General features: G+C 41.0%; 1 protein-coding gene across 1 annotated transcript in view; it reads left to right on the top strand.

Moving 5' to 3' along the window:
• Window positions 1-3825: 3825 nt before the first annotated feature.
• The window catches only part of STXBP3 (syntaxin binding protein 3), a 62483-nt gene continuing 49272 nt past the window's right edge, over window positions 3826-17036 (top strand). Inside the window, exon 1 of the mRNA XM_070486955.1 lies at window positions 3826-4089. Within this exon, the coding sequence (XP_070343056.1) occupies window positions 4041-4089 (49 nt within the window). The 5' untranslated portion in view covers window positions 3826-4040. The remainder of the gene's footprint in view (window positions 4090-17036) is intronic.

The raw sequence follows: 17036 nt of genomic DNA on the forward strand, positions 1-17036 counted from the left end.
TGTAGTTAGGAACGACCATAAAACCCTACCCAGAGGGAATTGGAACAAGGAGTTAGGCTTGAGGTAAGCTGGGTGGGAGGGCAAACTTCCCTTTCTACGTCTCCTTTCCCTTTCTGTGTAAGACTGAGGAGAGATACATAATGTGTCACTGATAAGAGATGCTCCCCGGAGCATCTGCACTTGAAAAAGAGACAAGCCAAAGACATAGATCTGGAAAAATGGAATTTGCTGCATCTGAGAACACACACAGAGTAGGGCTGAGTTTAGTTTGCTTTCGTTCCTAAACACCAGTGAATGAACAAGGGTTCGGCGAATTGCATCCACATCACTTGAGGAAGTCATTATGCAATACAGATTCCCAGGTACCACCCCTGGAGAGTCTAACTCAGTAGGTCTGGACTAGGCCTGGGAATCTATATTTTCAGCAAATTCACCAAGTGATTCTTACATATGGCCAGGTTTGGGAACCCTAAAAGGGTTGCCTTGGTGAGCTCTTCCTTGAAGCACAATTTCAGTGATGGGAGGCCGAGAAGTTTAAAAGATAAACTGAGGCATATTAAAAATGTTAAGAGTTTATTTGAGCAGAAATGGATTTGAATTCAATAGCACCAGACAGGAAGTGGTTATGAGCTCTCTTGGGGGAAAGACTTTGGTGGAGAAGAGGCAGAAGGAAAACAAAGATATTATTTGATTGGCTATAGCTTAAGCGGTTGCCTTTTTTGGAAAAGCCTAGTTGGCTGTTTGTGACTGGGTGTCCTTAGATTTTGATTTCTTAAGCTTGAGGCATTTAAAGGCTTAGGTTTTGGTTTACTTATATAGGCTGCTAAGGCATTAGAACCACCCTAGTCTATGGGCCTCCTTGTTTCATTAATTTAACAAAAGTTAGAGGGTTGTGGCACATGAGGGAAGATTGGTGAGAAGATCTGGAGGGTTTAGAGGGGGTCTATGCCCAGTGAGGGCAACCATGAACTGGGGCAGTGTTCTGGGCTGTGATCCAGAGCCCATGTGAGACTGTGTGCTGAACCCATTTGCCGACAGGGTGTGCCCTCTGTGCAGGATTGTGTCGTGTCCATGGCTGACTGGAATGGCCAAACAGCCAAGGACAAAGGCCAAATGGAAGGCCAGGATCCCTGGTCCTGGGATACTAGGGAGCTGAGACCAATACACCCATATCCTATAAATACCAGGACACAGAAAATGAAATGGCCATCTACTTAGCTAGGCATCTAAGGCTGGGCTGCTTTGGTCAGAATTCCACAGAAGACAATGTGGTCCATACTTGGTGAACATAAAACCAAAACATGGATGTAGCACATACTACGTGCTTCTAAGTGCTTTCCACATACTTATTTCATTCTCATAACAACCCTCTGAGCTAGGGTTATTCCTTTATACAGATTATTAGATTATTTCTTTGTATATATAAGGACAATGAGACCCAGAAAGGTCAAGTAACACATCTATGGTCACAAAACTAACCAGGTGAAACACAAATTCTCAGGAGCCAAGTAAGTACATAGCATTGATTGGTCCTGCTAATCTATGATAGTTTCATGGAAAATATTTCTCTGGATTATCATGATTAAGTCAACAATTATTAGAGAAGACCTGGGAACAGGACCAGGAGTGAGTGATCTGCCCTAACTTGAGAGCTTTTACGTTCAGCCGTCAGTTATTTTGGTTGTTTATCTGCTCTGTGAATTATGCAAAGCAGATTTTTCATCTCTGACCATTGTTGGTGGATTTTACCTTTCATTCTGCCATGTCATGTTCAGGAACTAAAATTCCTTGTTCAATTTGTTTAGGCAAACAAACTAGAGGAGACAAGAGAGAGAGCTCAGGGAGGTCATGTGAAACTAGGGGAGCAAGGGAGGGGAGGCATTATGGTACGATGGAAAGGCCAATGGTCTTGGAGCCATCTTGAGGTCTCATGTGATTTAACTTCCCTGAATCTCACTTTTCACATCTGTGAAATAGCAAAAAAGATTGTCATCTTGTTGGGCTGTTGTGAGGTTTGAAATATTGTATTCAACACATAAATGCAGTGAATGTTTGAAGTCACACTGTTGCTAAGAGGCAGAGCCAGGAGTTGCAGGACGTGGACCTGTGTCTACATGGGGTTAAAGCCCATGCTGGCTGCACTATGCCCCACTGCCACCTTGGAATCTGGCCTTCAGAGGCATGAGCCACAGCTGTAACCCATGTGACTCAAGTCAAACTTCCAACCCAGAAGGGCCTTTCTGTGTTGTTCCCTAGTACCTGGTCATTCTCCTTCAAGGTTAGGAGATGGAGGCACTTCACCCGCCCCACTCCTCTGTTTTGGTTTGACCCTCTGGGACAAGGAGCTCCATTTTAGAAGGGTGAGTCTGCATTGTCACGTCTGTTTATTATGGCTTGGGGCTCCACCCTGCTATACTAAGCAGAATCTGATTTAAAACTGCAAAGGGAGAGGGAAATAATGTGTGTATTTGTTTAAAATTCTGAGCAGCTGGGTCCATTTAAGTAGATTTAAAAGGGGCCCAGGGCTCCAGCTTCCATTACCGTATAAGCCTCGAATGGAAAAACCATTCACACCTTAGGCTGTGCTCTTTTGATTCTTCATTCTCCTTCTCTCTCCTGAAGGGCAAAAACTGCAAGGTATCTCGCAGACTGCCCTATTGCTTCCTGTGTAGCTCAAGGCTGATCCTGGTTCCCACTCCACCACTAGCCGTGCATCCTGGGCAAGTTATTTAACCTCACTAAGCCTCAGTTGCCTTGTCCGTAAGATTTGTTTTGAGGATCAATGAGATAATCCGCTTAGCATGGTGCCTGGCATATAGTAAGCACTCAGTAAATACGAGCCATTATTACTAGTAGTAACTAACCATTTCCACTTCCCTACGTGACCAACTTGAGTACAGACCATTAGTTCCTTGCAAATCTCTGTGGGAAAGTCTACTTTCTAGTGTATGTGATGGTATGTCACAGTTGGAGCCCTCAGCAACTAAACTGATTACTTTGATTTCGAGTCTCAAAAGGACCACCTCAGGAAACAGATCTCTGCCTAAACTTTCAAGTCTGAGCTCAAGTCACCACCATTTGTGAATCAGCTAATGATAATTCCCTTATTTTAAATCCTAAAGCAGTGATAGTCTCTCTCATACAATTTGATACGAATTTGTTTGTTAAATAACTCATCAGTTTTATTGGTTCATTTACATATATTGTCATCATTAAGGCATTCACTTCTTCAACTAACTTTTGACTACCTTCAACATGCCAGGAATTGAGCTAATTTGATTTTAAATTCTTCAGAAGTGGGTCTCTCATTTCTCTGAGTTTTCTGAAAGTTACGCACAGTTCTGTGCACACTCGAGGGTACCTCACACTTCCACACAATTATTATGTCCTTGAAAAATGAATAAAATAAACGTTTTGTTTTCCTGAGGAAGATTCGCCCCCAGCTACCATCCACTGTCAATCTTCCTCTTTTCGCATGTAAGCCACCAGAGCATGGCTGCTGACCAGCAAGTGATACAGGTCCGCGCCCCCGGCTGGCCGCAGAAGCAGAGCGCACTAAATTTAACCACTAAGCCACCAGGGCTGGCCCCAAATAAACATTTTTGGGTGTAAATTTTCCGTTTGGTAGTTGAGCTGGCTACAGACGGAAGTCTATTATGAACGCTTCGCAAAGTAAAGAATTCTTTTGTAAAGCAAAGGATCCCTTCCCTCTTGGTGCATCATAAGCGTGAACTCGAAATTGCTTAGATCGTGTTAGTTCAGAGCACGACGGCACGGTTCGTAGAGCTCGCGTTGACACAGCCTCCCGTTAGGAGAAGCGAGACTGCCCAGGGAGATTCCAGCCGCAATGCGCAGCCTCCGTCCAGGGGTGGGCGGGAATCCTCGTGCGGGCGCGCGTGACGACACCGGAGGGCGCGGCCCGTGGGTGGGGCGGGGCTTTCCCCGCAACGAGGGGCGGGGCCAGCCCAAGTTCCCTTCTCACAGCTAAAAAGTAGGTTACGGGCTGGGGGCGGCGGCTGCAGCTCCGCCGCGTTGGGAAGATGGCGCCGCCGGTGACGGAACGGGGGCTGAAGAGCGTCGTGTGGCAGAGTGAGTGCGGTGGGGCAGCGGCTGAGAGAGGGGAGGCCGGGAGGCCGCGCGCCGGGCCTGGGTTTCCTGCCCAGCCCGACAGGCTCTTGGGGAGGTGCCGCGGGCACTTGTTGCTTTGGGATCCGCGCCCCTGTTAGGACTTCTCCCGCTTCCCTTCCCAGCCCTAGTCCTTGCCTGCACCTGGGAGGCGGCCTTCCTGCTCGCGTCGGGCAGCCCCTCGCCTCGCCCGGGCTCTGGCCCCGAAGCCCCGCCCTGGGCGAGCGGCCCTCCGCCCGGCTTTTCCCCCGCAGCCCCCGCGCGTCTCCTCGGCCGGGCTCCGCGAGCTGCTCGGCTCCCTCCGGGCCCACCTGTCGCTGATGTCGCTCCGCTCGAGAAGGTCTGGGCGCTGTGCTTCTCTATCCCGCCCCTCCCCGCCTCCCCACGCCCGGGTTTCCGAAGACTGCTTATTCTGCGCATTTGTGTTGGTACCAGGGAGGGTTTTATAAGCGTACTTTGCAATGTTTGTCTTTTAAAAAAACCCAGTTAAACAGATCCTTCCTCCTCTACTCCTAGAGGAGCCCACTTTCTAAAGAGTTCTCGAGAGGGGACCACTGGAGTGATGAACTGTTTGCTGTGGCGGCTCCCTGCATAGCCGGGGCCAGGCTGCGCCTTCGCTTCTCCCTTTGCACTCTCTGGGCCACTCCCTGCTGTTGGGACCGTACTGCTTATTGGTTGTTGATGTTCTGCCATTCTGCCTTATCATCTACGACTTTAATAAAGATCGCTCCAAACCTTAGTCTGCCAGGTTAGAGAAGAAATGAACCCCCCAAACAGGAAGAACCATCATCGTTTGGCGTTACTGGGTTCAAAGTAATTATAGTCTAGTAGTGGAGAGTAACGTCTAATTAGTCTTTCTGACTCCGGCTTGTTGCACTAAGAACAGAAATGACCGAGTTAAAATTCTGGGAGTTGCAGAGTTCCTTGTATAAAATAAAACGCCAAATCAGTAACTGACATAGTGCTTAACGTGCCAGGTACTAAAAACAAGTGTATAAATAGAGGGGGAAAAATAACAAAGAAAGAAGTTGTGAAAAGATCTTTTTAAAAATTGTATAATTATAAGGTTGGCGTTTTGTTTTTCAAGATTTACATGGGTGATTTTTAAGATTTGGTAATATTTTTAAATCACAATGACATTTAAATACATTTATATGAAAATGGATAACAAATTGTGTTGTATAAATAATTTCCAAGGTATATATGGTCCTTAACATCAGTATTTGTCAGCAAAAAAGGTTTAATGGTAGTACTGTTAGTTTTGATAGCATGGAAACTAGGCGAGAGGGAGCTTAGAGATAAAATTTCCATGTTGTGCTGTTAACTGGAGGTGCTGTTAACTTGAGGTCGCACCAGGATATCTAGATGGAGTGTATTGTATGGTAAAGAAGACGGGACAGGGGCTGGCCCCGTGGCCGAGTGGTTAAGTTCGCGCGCTCTGCTGCAGGCGGCCCAGTGTTTCGTTGGTTCGAACCCTGGGCGCGGACATGGCACTGCTCATCAGACCACGCTGAGGCAGCGTCCCACATGCCACAACTAGAAGAACCCACAACGAAGAATACACAACTATGTACCGGGGGGCGTTGGGGAGAAAAAGGAAAAAATAAAATCTTTAAAAAAAAAAAAAAAGACGGGAGACTGAATGGAAGGAAAGAGATATAAGGGTTGAAAAACAGTTCTTTGAATCTTTATATAGATAGAAACCTAACCAAAGAAGATGATATTCTCATTCAACATTTGAGAGCGGGAGCCTGAGTTCAGTTTGCAAAAGATGACAGAGTCTGAAAGAAATGATGAAGGAATCACCTAAGAGGTAGGAAAATCATAGATTTGACTGGGAAAAGGTTTTGCTAGGTTGAAGATAGTACAGTGAGGTGAGAGTAGAAAGCTAAATAACAACCTTCGATTTACCTGCAAAGTAGGGAAAAGGGAACTAATATTTTTTGAACGTCTACTCTGTGCCAGGCACTATTCTTTACATGTATTAAAACTTCATGAGAATTATTATCTCTTATTTCACAGATGTTTAAACTGGTACAGCTATTATCATAGCTGCATTATTCATAGTAGACAAAAAGTCAAAACAACCCAAATGTCCTTGGACTCACGAATGGATAAATAATATGTGGTGTGGCCATACAATGGAATATTATTAGGCAATAAAAAGGAATGAAGGACTGATACATGCTACAACATTGATGAACCTTGAAAAAATTACGCCAAATGAAAGAAGCCAGTCACAAAGAGCCAAATGTTATATGACTCCGTTTATATTAAATGTCCGGAAGAGGAAAACCTACAGAGACAGAAAGTAGATTAGTGGTTGCCTACATCTGGGGGTAATGGAGAGCTTCACTTCAGGGATGATGGCTAAGGAGAATAGTTTCCTTCTGGAGTAATGAAAATATTCTAAAATTGATTATGGTGATGGATGCACGACTCTCAATATACTGAAAGCCGTTTAATTGTACACAGTTCTACAATTGGGTGAATTATACTGTATGCAAATTATATTTCAGTGAAGCTATTTTTTTTGTTTTTTAGTGCGGAAGATTGTTGCTGAGCTAACATCTATGCCAACCTTCCTCTATTTTGTGTGTGAGACACCACCACAGTGTGGCTTGATGAGCAGTGTGTAGGCCCGTGCCCGGGATCTGAACCTGTGAACTCTGGGCCGCTAAAGTGGAGTGGATGAACTTAACCACTATGCCAACAGACCGGCCCCTCAATAAAGCTATTTTTTTAAAGCCCAGTACAGCTGTTAAATGTAGACTTAGTATTCATGCCCCGCCCTTTTTGGCTGCAGAGTTAATGTTTGACCTGTTTGCAACTTTCTATAATATTTAAACCTTAGTTCAGAGTCTTCTCTTATTCCTGGTCTGTTGCAGTAGCCTCCTAACTGAGCCTCCAAGCCCTTCATCTTCCTCTTTCCAGTCCGTCTGGCCGATTGCTGCCAGAATAATTTTCCTGTAACAGTGCTGTGCTATGATCTTGCTCATCTCCTGCTTGAAGACCTGCAGAGGGAGACCCCCAGTTGCCTAAAGATCATTTCAAACACTTAGTCTGCTTTAGAAGTTTTATAACCTGGCCCTGACCTACCACGTTATCTACTTTTTCCTTGTATCATCTTGATATTCAGTTAGTCTGTATTGTTTACTCTTCTCAAAATCTTCTACGTCTTGATGCCGATTCCTCTGGCTAGAGTTCTCCCCTCACCCCTATTCTTTTCCCTTACAAATTTAGCCAACCTTCAAGTCTTGGCTCAAATGACGCTACTACCTCCAGATTGGCTTCTCATTTTAACTCAGCCTTTTATGTTTCTGTAGCATTTAATTTATCTTTGTTGAATGGCACTTCTCACTACTGTCTAATGTGGGTCTCCTGAGAAGCTTCTTGAAGTAGATCCAATATTGTGTCTTCTAGAGCTTTAAATTCCTAATAGGCCCTAGCAGAAGGCAATGGATAACAGTGCTTAAAAGTAAATAGTAGGGGCCGGTCCGGTGGGGCAGCTGTTAAGTTCGCACGTTCGGCTTCTCAGCGGCCCGGGGTTCGCTGGTTCAGATCCCGGGTGCGGACATAGCACCACTTGGTACGCCATGCTGTGGTAGGTGTAGAAAGTAGAAAGTAGAGGAAGGTGGGCATGGATGTGAGCTCAGGGCCAGGCTTCCTCAGCAAAAAAGAGGAGGACTGGCAGTAGTTAGCTCAGGGCTAATCTTCCTCAAAAAAAAAAGTAAACAGGATATTAGTTTTATAATTTTCCCCCGTTTTTGGCTACCTAAAGTCCCCTATTTATTTAATAAGTATTATTGAATTCCTATGGGAATACAGCAATAGAAGGCAGACAAGTTCCCTGCCTTCTCGAAGCTTGCATTCAAATGGAGAATAATAGAAAATAAATATGTAAACAAAGAATAAACATGATTAATTCAGTTTGTGATATTTATAAAGAGACTGAGAGGGGGCTACTCTAGGTAGCTGGATCCGGTAAGGTTCCTCTGAGTAGGTGACATTTGAGCTGAGACCTAAACATGAGAAGGAATCAGCCTTTAGGGACTACCTTAAAACTGCTTTTTAAGTATTTTGAGCACAAAAGACTACATTTATTTACAAAACTAATTCCCATACTTAAAATCAGTAAGTTTCTAGTGCTTGGTATTGCTCATTTGCCACTTTTTGCTAAGGGAAGTGGTAGCAAAAATATTACTGATAAAAGGTTTTAAATAAAAATTTGATGGAGTTTTTTAAAAAAATAAATACGCAAAACAACAGTAATTAAATCAAGTACAAAGCAAGTTCAAACTGCCTATGACATTTCTTTTCCTTATTCATGATATTACTCAGTACAGTCTCTCTTCTTTCTTGTCTATAAACAGTAGTCTAATGTCTGTAATTCATATCATATGTTTTAGAGGAATTGTTAGAGAAAATGAACATAGGAGAATTACAAATGCTTTTAAATAAAAGTAATCAGAATGTATTTATTTGAGCCACTTCTTTTCATATTAAATCATAAGCTCTTCCGCTTTTTCACATTTTCCTTCTAGTCCTTATATAGATCCCGATGAATTTTTTATTTGTCATTTTGTGACTTGCTTTTTTTAAACACCTAACGTTGACATAACATTTTCCATACTCCTTCATAATCTTTGTAATTAACATTTTTTTATAAAGATTGGCACCTGAGCTAACAACTGTTGCCAATCTTCTGTTTTTTTTTTCTTTCTGCTTTTTCTCCCCAAATCCCCCCAGTGCATGGTTGTATATTTTAGTTGTGGGTCCTTCTGGTTGTGGGATGTGGGACACCGCCTCAGTGTGTCCTAATGAGTGGTGCCATGTCCTCACCCAGGATCCGAACTAGCGAAACCCTGGGCCACAGTAGCGGAGCTCAAGAACTTAACTACTCCGCCACGGGGCCAGCCCCTGTAATTAACATTTTTATCATTTTTAAATACCTTGATGTGGCAAAAAATTTCAATAGCAGAAAAGATTATAAAATAAAATTAATCTTCCAACCCAGACCCCCAGCCTCCCTCTCAGAGACAACTATTCTTAGGTTTTTCATAAATTCTAAAAGTTTTCTATGCAAATATAATCATGTATGAAATATGTTTTTGTTTTAATCAGTTATCTTTGCTTTATGTTATTTTTCATTCTTATCGCTTCTACTTTAAGTTTATTATGTTGAGCAAAATTTTCTTTTAATTTTTGTATATTTTCACAGTTGTGCATTCATTTAAATCAATATTTATTAGTATCTGCCCTGGGCTACACACTACCCTAGGTGCATATTCCTTGACCTTCTGGAATTCACAGATCGGTGGGAGAAGACAAGTATACAAGTACTCAGTGCCGTATTAGCAGTATGGAAAAGCTTCATGGGAGAAGAGAAGAAAAGCGAATTATGTCCTCTTTGGGATTGGATCAGGGAGACTCCAAAGAGGAGGTAACATTGAAAGGTAGTAGGGTTTTGCCAGACAGGGAAATCTGAGCCAAGGCCTAAGGGTGACTAAGTACATGACTGTTGGTGGAAAAGGGAACACTTCCTTTTGAGTACAGAGCATTTGTTGCAAGGAATAAGAGGACAAAGAATAAAAGCTAGGTTGGAGCTAAATGGTGTAGACATTCTCTAGGCAGTGGGGAGCCATTAAAGATGGAAGATTTTTTCCCCCTCCTTCTCAAATAGCGGTCACTAGTGCTTTGGGGATGCGATTAAAACAATGCGGAAAGGAAGTCATTTTCTTGTTCCTAGTTTGAAGGAAATGACTCTTAAGATTTCATTAAGTATAATGGTAAAGTAAGCAGCTAAGTGTACGGCTGGGTGAATTTTTATCCATGTAACTGCCTCTTAGATCAAGAGAGAGAACGTTTCCGGGTACCCCATAACCTCTCCCGGTCCAAAGGCCACCCTCTCCCCCAGAGCAACTACTGTTATGACTTATATTGTCATCAAGTAATTTTATAAAGGTTGGCTTTTTGCCTTTATACCTTTATGTTTAAGAGACAAATCCTCCAGATCCTTTATTGTTAACTATTTTCTTTAAGAAATAGACACAGAATTTACTAATGTCTACCTAGAAATGATTACTTTACTGTTTGCCTTTGTATACATTTAGTTGGGTTTATAGCAGTCCTCAGTTTTCCGGTGTTCTACTTTCATACAGCTTTTAAACAGTGTACCTTGAAAGTTCTAGTGGTCTTTCCCATGCACAGTTCAGTCTGTTTTTATTTAACTGACCCATAATGAGTATTGCCTTTGCCTCTGCCCGAGGCCCCAGGGATTACCTTTATAAAGATTCCTTTTTTTTTTTTTAAGATTTTATTTTTTCCTTTTTCTCCCAAAGCCCCCTGATACATAGTTGTGTATTTTTATTTATTTTTATTTTTATTTTTTTGAGGAAGATTAGTCCTGAGCTGACATCTGCTGCCAATCCTCTTCTTTTTGCTGAGGAGGATTGGCCCTGAGCTAACATCCGTGCCCATCTTCCTCCACTTTGTATGTGGGATGCCTGCCACAGCATGGCTTGCCAAGTGGTACCATGTCCACACCCGGGATCCGAACCAACAAACCCTGGGCCGCCGAAGCAGAACGTGCGCACTTAACTGCTGCGCCACCAGGCTGGGCCCAGTTCTTTGCTCTTTTATTTACTTAGCCATGATCTTAGTCCAACTTTAGCAAATTAAAAATAAATTTTGGGGCCGGCCCTGTGGTGGATTGGTTAAGTTTGCACGCTCCGTTTCAGGGGCCCAGGGTTTCACCAGTTCGGATCCTGGGGTTGGACACGACACCCACTCCTCACCAGGCCACGTTGAGGCAGTGTCCCACATGCCACAACTAGAAGGACCCACAACTAAAATATACAACTATGTACTGGGAGGATTTGGGGAGAAAAAGCAAAACAAAAAAAACAATAGTTGTTAGCTCAGGGGCCAATCTTTAAAAAATAAAAAAAAAATAAATAAATTTTATATATATTAAATATCAAAAATGTAAAAAGTAATACAATAAAACGTGGAGAAAATATAGGATAATGTGGGTTAGACTTTTTAAAAAATTAACTGGTAACCCAGATCCCATAACAGAAAAGATTTTATTAAATAAAATTTGTAAATTTTTGTGTGGTGGAAGATACCATGAATAAAATCAAGAGGTAAACTATAGACTTGAAGAAAATATTGACCACACGTAGGAGAGAAAGGCTTTATATAGCGAGAGTGCCTACAAATTGATAAGGAAAAGATAATCACTCAATAGAAAAATGAGGAAAGGATGTAAACAGGCAATTTGCAGATGAGGACATTCGGTTGATTGTTTTTGACTGGCTAGTAGTAACCTGGGAAGTGCAAATCAAGATCAGCTACTCTTTTTAACCCATCAGATTGATAAAATTAGGGTGATTGATATCATGCAGTGGTTGGGAAGCTTGTTGGTGGAATGTGAATTGTTATAACATTTTAGAAAAAGCATTTGGCAAAATGTGGTAAAATAAGGGACATACATCTTTTTTGTTGTTGTTTTTTTTTTTTGAGGAAGATTAGCCCTGAGCTGACATCTGCCAATCCTCCTCTTTTTGCTGAGGAAGACTGGCCCTGAGCTAACATCCATGCCCATCTTCCTCTACTTTATACGTGGGACGCCCGCCACAGCATGGTGTGCCGAGGGGTGCCATGTCCATACCCAGGATCTGAACCGGTGACCCCGGACCGCCAAAGCAGAACGTGTGCACCCAATCGCTGCACCACCGGGCTGGCCCCGAAACACATATCTTTTGATGCCAGCAATCTCATGGGAACCTCTGCTTCAGAAATAAAAGTAATGGTAAAGAAAGATATATGTATAAAGATCTTCATTGCAGCGTTATACTGGCAAAGGTGGAAACAGGACGACTGCCTGTCATAGAATAGTTAAGTAAATTATAGTGTGCCTGCACTAAGGAATATTATGTGGTTATTAAAAAGAATGATTTATATTTATATGTTTATATTCTATATGGAGGATATCTATGATGCCTGTTGAGTTAAAAAGCAAATGACATAGTGATATGTATATGCTGATTCCATTTTTGTAATAATTTGATTATTAGAAAAAAAACTCTTAGAGATTAGAAGAGAGTGTGCACTTAGCGGATAAACTGGAGTGAGGGGCAAAGAGACTTGGTTACTGTGTTGGTCCGAGAGGGAAGGCTGAACTCTGGCACAGGAGATAGAGAGGAAAAGACGAGTGAGAATATGAGAGAGATTTAGGAGGTAGGATCAATAGGATTTAAGCTGGAGGAGAGTCATCCTAGACTAGGATTCAGATCTAGGAGGCTAGATAGTGGGTGATGCTGTTTATTGATAAAGGGAAAGAGAAGGAACAATTTTGGAGGGAAAAAATAGTTTAGGTTTAGAACACAGTTTTAAGGGCAAGTTGAGGTATCCAGTAAGCATTTGAAGATAGATACATCTAAATCTCAGAAAAGGGAGCTGAATTAGAGATCCAGATTTAGGGCACAGCGTGTAGGTGGTCATGGAAGCCATGGATGTAGATAAGAAGAGCAGATGGAGAAAAAAGAAGAGGCTGCCTTTTCCAGGTCCATATTGAGATTATCTTTTAGTACTGGCTTTTTACCCCCTTATTTCCTTAACTATGGCTTACACACTGCTAGGTTTTTGTTTGTTTCCTTAAAAACTCTGTTATTCATAGATTATTTCCTATTTTCCAGACAAATCAGTTTCTCTTGCATTGTTATTATCAGGTTTATTAATAGTTTCTCTGTGATTAAGATAGTTGTGCAGGGCTGGCCCGGTGGCGCCTTAGTTAAGTGCACACATTCTGCTTCGGCGGCCCGGGGTTTGCCAGTTCGGATCCTGGGTGCGGACATGGCACCGCTTGGCAAGCCATTGCTGTGGTAGGCATCCCACATAGAAAGTAGAGGAAGATGGGCACGAATGTGAGCTCAGGGCCAGTCTTCCTCAGCGAAAAGAGGAGGATTGGCGGCAGATGTTAGCTCCGGGCTAATCTTCCCAAAAAAAATAGTTGTGCAAGTATGCCATCAGCATTGCTGATGCTGCACACTAACTACTTTGTTAGTTCCACTCTTGTATTTCCTTCAATGTTTTCCCTTCCTCTTTGGCATTACAGTTTTAAATACATTTATTTTTGCGTTTAGGAGAAACAGAATGAGCAAAGATAGGGTTGTTGGTATCAATAGATCATTATTTGGGTAGCATTTGAATCAACTTAGAGATTAGATAGAGGCCAGTTGGTGGAGGATGTGGAATAGTAGAGTGTAGATTTTATTCTGTAGGCAAGAGTGCGCATTTGAGGAAATTTTGAGGTAGGTGTTGATATAAACGAAGGGTTGTGCTTGTGGAAGATCACTTTGACAGCAGTGTGAAAAACAGATTGAAAAGGCAGAGATTGGAGGTGGAAAGCAGGAAATCCAGATAGGAGACTGTTGCAGTAGTTCCGTGAGAGATGTTGGGAATCAAGGCAATGCTGGTGACTATGGCAGTCACCAGAAAGAAAAATCAGTACTGCCTAATGATTGGATATGGGTGAAGGAGGAAATAGCCAGACCATGAGTAAGAAAATGACAGTAAAACTCATAGATTAGGGAACTGTAATCTCAATTTGAGGCATGTTGGTGCTTAAACCTTATTATGTAGTTGAAAGAAGTCCAGGGAGAGATGGGCTGTAGGATTTGTGGAAAATTGAAGAACTGCTGGGGTTTAGGGGAAAGAAAAAGTTGATCAAAGAGAACAAACTTCTAATTAGAAGATGAATAAGTTTTGGGAATCTAATGCACAGCATCGTGATTATAGATAACAATATTGTACTATAGTTGTTAGAGTACAACAATATATAGTTGTACTATAATATATGTAATTATAGATAGTATATGTGCGTACTCGAAAGTTGCTAAAAGAGATCTTAAATGTTCTCACCCCAAAAAAGAAATGGTAATTATGTGAGGTAATAGAGGCGTTAACTGACGCTACAGTGGTAATTATATTGTGATACATTTGTATCAAATCAACATATTATTTACCTTTAAGTTACACAATGTTATATGTCAGTTATATCTGAATAAAGTTGGGGGAAATATTGAAGGACTGATCTGATAGATGAAACTTTGATGACGAGTATGATCTCTGAGGAAGAGCGTACTGCAAGCAGAGCAAAAGTAAGAGAACTGAGTCTTGAGATACATCCATATTTAGGGTGCTAGAGAAATGGATAGAAGGTCAAATAATCTTCATTAGTATTTAGAGGAAGAACCTTTTTTTAGTTCTGAATATTAGTTGGTGTATTTCCTTTGACTCCTCTCCAAACATACCTTACCTGTGACCATATCACTTGTTCTGAATACTCCTAATCTTTGTCCAAAGAACTAGTTATTTCTTTATTTATTTTTAAGATGCTAACACTGTCTAGATATCCTCAGATTTTAAGGTAACACTATCCAGTAGAAATATAACGCAAGCCACATATGTAATTTAAAGTTTTCTAGTAGCCACATTAAAAAAAAGTAAAAAGAAACAGGTAAAATTTATTTTAAGAATATATTTTTGGGGCCAGCCTGGTGGCACAGCAGTTAAGTTCGCACGTTCTACTTAGGTGGCCTGGGGTTTGCCGGTTCAGGTCCCGGCTGCAGACATGGCACTGCTTGGCAAGCCATGCTGTGGTAGGCATCCCACATATAAAGTGGAGGAAGATGGGCATGGATGTTAGCTCAGGGCCGGTTTTCCTCAGCAAAAAGAGGAGAATTGGCAGTGGATATTAGCTCAGGGCTGATCTTCCTCCAAAAAAAAAAAAGAACACCTTTAGAAAAAAAGACTATATTTTGGTTAACCTGATATATCCAAAATATTATCATTTAAGCAGGTAATCAATATAAAAAGTTAATGATATTTTACATTCCTTTTTTCTAAATCTTCGAAATCTGGTGTGTATTTTATACTTGCAGGACACCCCAGTTCAGGCTAGGCACATTTCAAGGGCTACTGGCCACATGTGATTAGTTTCTACCATATAGGACAGTGTAATTTCTAAGGTTTTAAAGACTTATGAGATGACTTCTGCCTAGGGAGCTCTTCAGTCTGCTCCATAAATTCCGTGAGCATTCATTTCTTTTTTTTTGGTTTTTTTTTTTAAGATTTTATTTTTTCCTGTGTCTCCCCAAAGCCCCCTGGTACATGGTTGTATATTCTTCATTGTGGATCCTTCTAGTTATGCTATTTGGGACGCTGCCTCAGCATGGTTTGATGAGCAGTGCCATGTCCGCGCCCAGGATTCGAACCAACGAAACACTGGGCCGCCGGCAGTGGAGCGCGAGAACTTAACCACTTGGCCACGGGGCCGGCCCCAAGCATTCATTTCTTAAGAGAAAGACACAAATCCTATAAAAACAAGCAAACTGTCTTTGATTTTCAGCTTGTTTGAGGTATACAAGAATAAAGCAAGCTTAGAAAGGGAAGTAGCATGATGTTTCAGTGTCAGGGCTCTGCTTGAGAAAATCCTGCATCTTTGCCTGTGAAGTACCAGAAACTAGTGCTTTAGGGTCATGTTATGGTTAAATAATTCAAGCTTTTGCCATAATTCTCAGATAACATTATAATCTTCCTGGCAAGTATATAAGCACCTTAACTAATATTTCTAAACACTTTCAAATCTTCCCAATCAGACTAAAACCTTCCAGATCACAATTCTTATGATGAGTATTAGTAACCCGTATTAAAATATACTCTCTACTCTAACATGTCATTTTTTTTTTTTTTTTTTTTTTTTAAAGATTTTATTTTTTTTCCTCTTTCTCCCCAAAGCCCCCTGGTACATAGTTGTATATTCTTCGTTGTGGGTCCTTCTAGTTGTGGCATGTGGGACGCTGCCTCAGCGTGGTTTGATGAGCAGTGCCATGTCCGCGCCCAGGATTCGAACCAACGAAACACTGGGCCGCCTGCAGCGGAGCGCGCGAACTTAACCACTCGGCCACGGGGCCAGCCCCTCTAACATGTCATTTTTTAACATGATGCCAAAAACTTCATGGTAAATTTCCAAAAGGCTTAACTTAAATATAAATCAAGAAATAGAAAAGTTTAAATGAATTATATGAACATCTCACTACCAAAAATCAATGAAAGACAGAAAAGTTACTATTATTTATTTTTTAACTATATTTTACATACTATGTATTACTGCAGTTTTCAAAATTAATTGAAAATTAATAAAACATTAAATATGGGAAATTGTCTCATAAAGTAGGAGAACAGATATTTGTGTGAATTGCCTATGTGTATTCTTTTAACACATAAATAATACATAAGAAAAATACATAATTATTTATGTACTTTTAATTATTAATTTAATTATTTTATTTAATACATAAAAAAGTTTTTGTAAATCAGTGAGCTAATTTAAAAAATATATTTAGATTAATTTTGAAAATCATTGCAAGGAACATACTAATATTTATTGGTTATAAATCAAGACTGCATATGTGTATCCCAATGCTGTGCTATATATTGTTGAAAATTGTAGTAAGTCAGGAAGAAAAGTACTTATCCAGTTTTGATTGTCAGATGTAATTTAGCAATGATCTAGTTAGGGATTTTGCTATGGGTTTTGTTCTCATCTTGTTTACTTGGGATTTAAGTAGAATAGGAAAAACCAAATCAGATAATACTTCTAAAAAATATTTTCCTGATATGTTTGTATACTTCAATATATTAGCCTTTTTTATAATACTCTTATTCTCAAAAGTTTAAAAATATATTACAGTTTAAATGTACCATATAGGTTAGGTATTAAAGAGAACTGGATTTTCACTTAGAATTTAACAAGTACATGTGTATGCTTTTTATGTGGCTTAGCAGTTTTTCTCTTTTTTTTTGTGAAGATTGGCACCTAACAACTGTTGCCAATCTTTTTT

Source organism: Equus asinus, chromosome 16, assembly GCF_041296235.1.
Source record: "Equus asinus isolate D_3611 breed Donkey chromosome 16, EquAss-T2T_v2, whole genome shotgun sequence".
Classification (NCBI taxonomy): domain Eukaryota; kingdom Metazoa; phylum Chordata; class Mammalia; order Perissodactyla; family Equidae; genus Equus; species Equus asinus.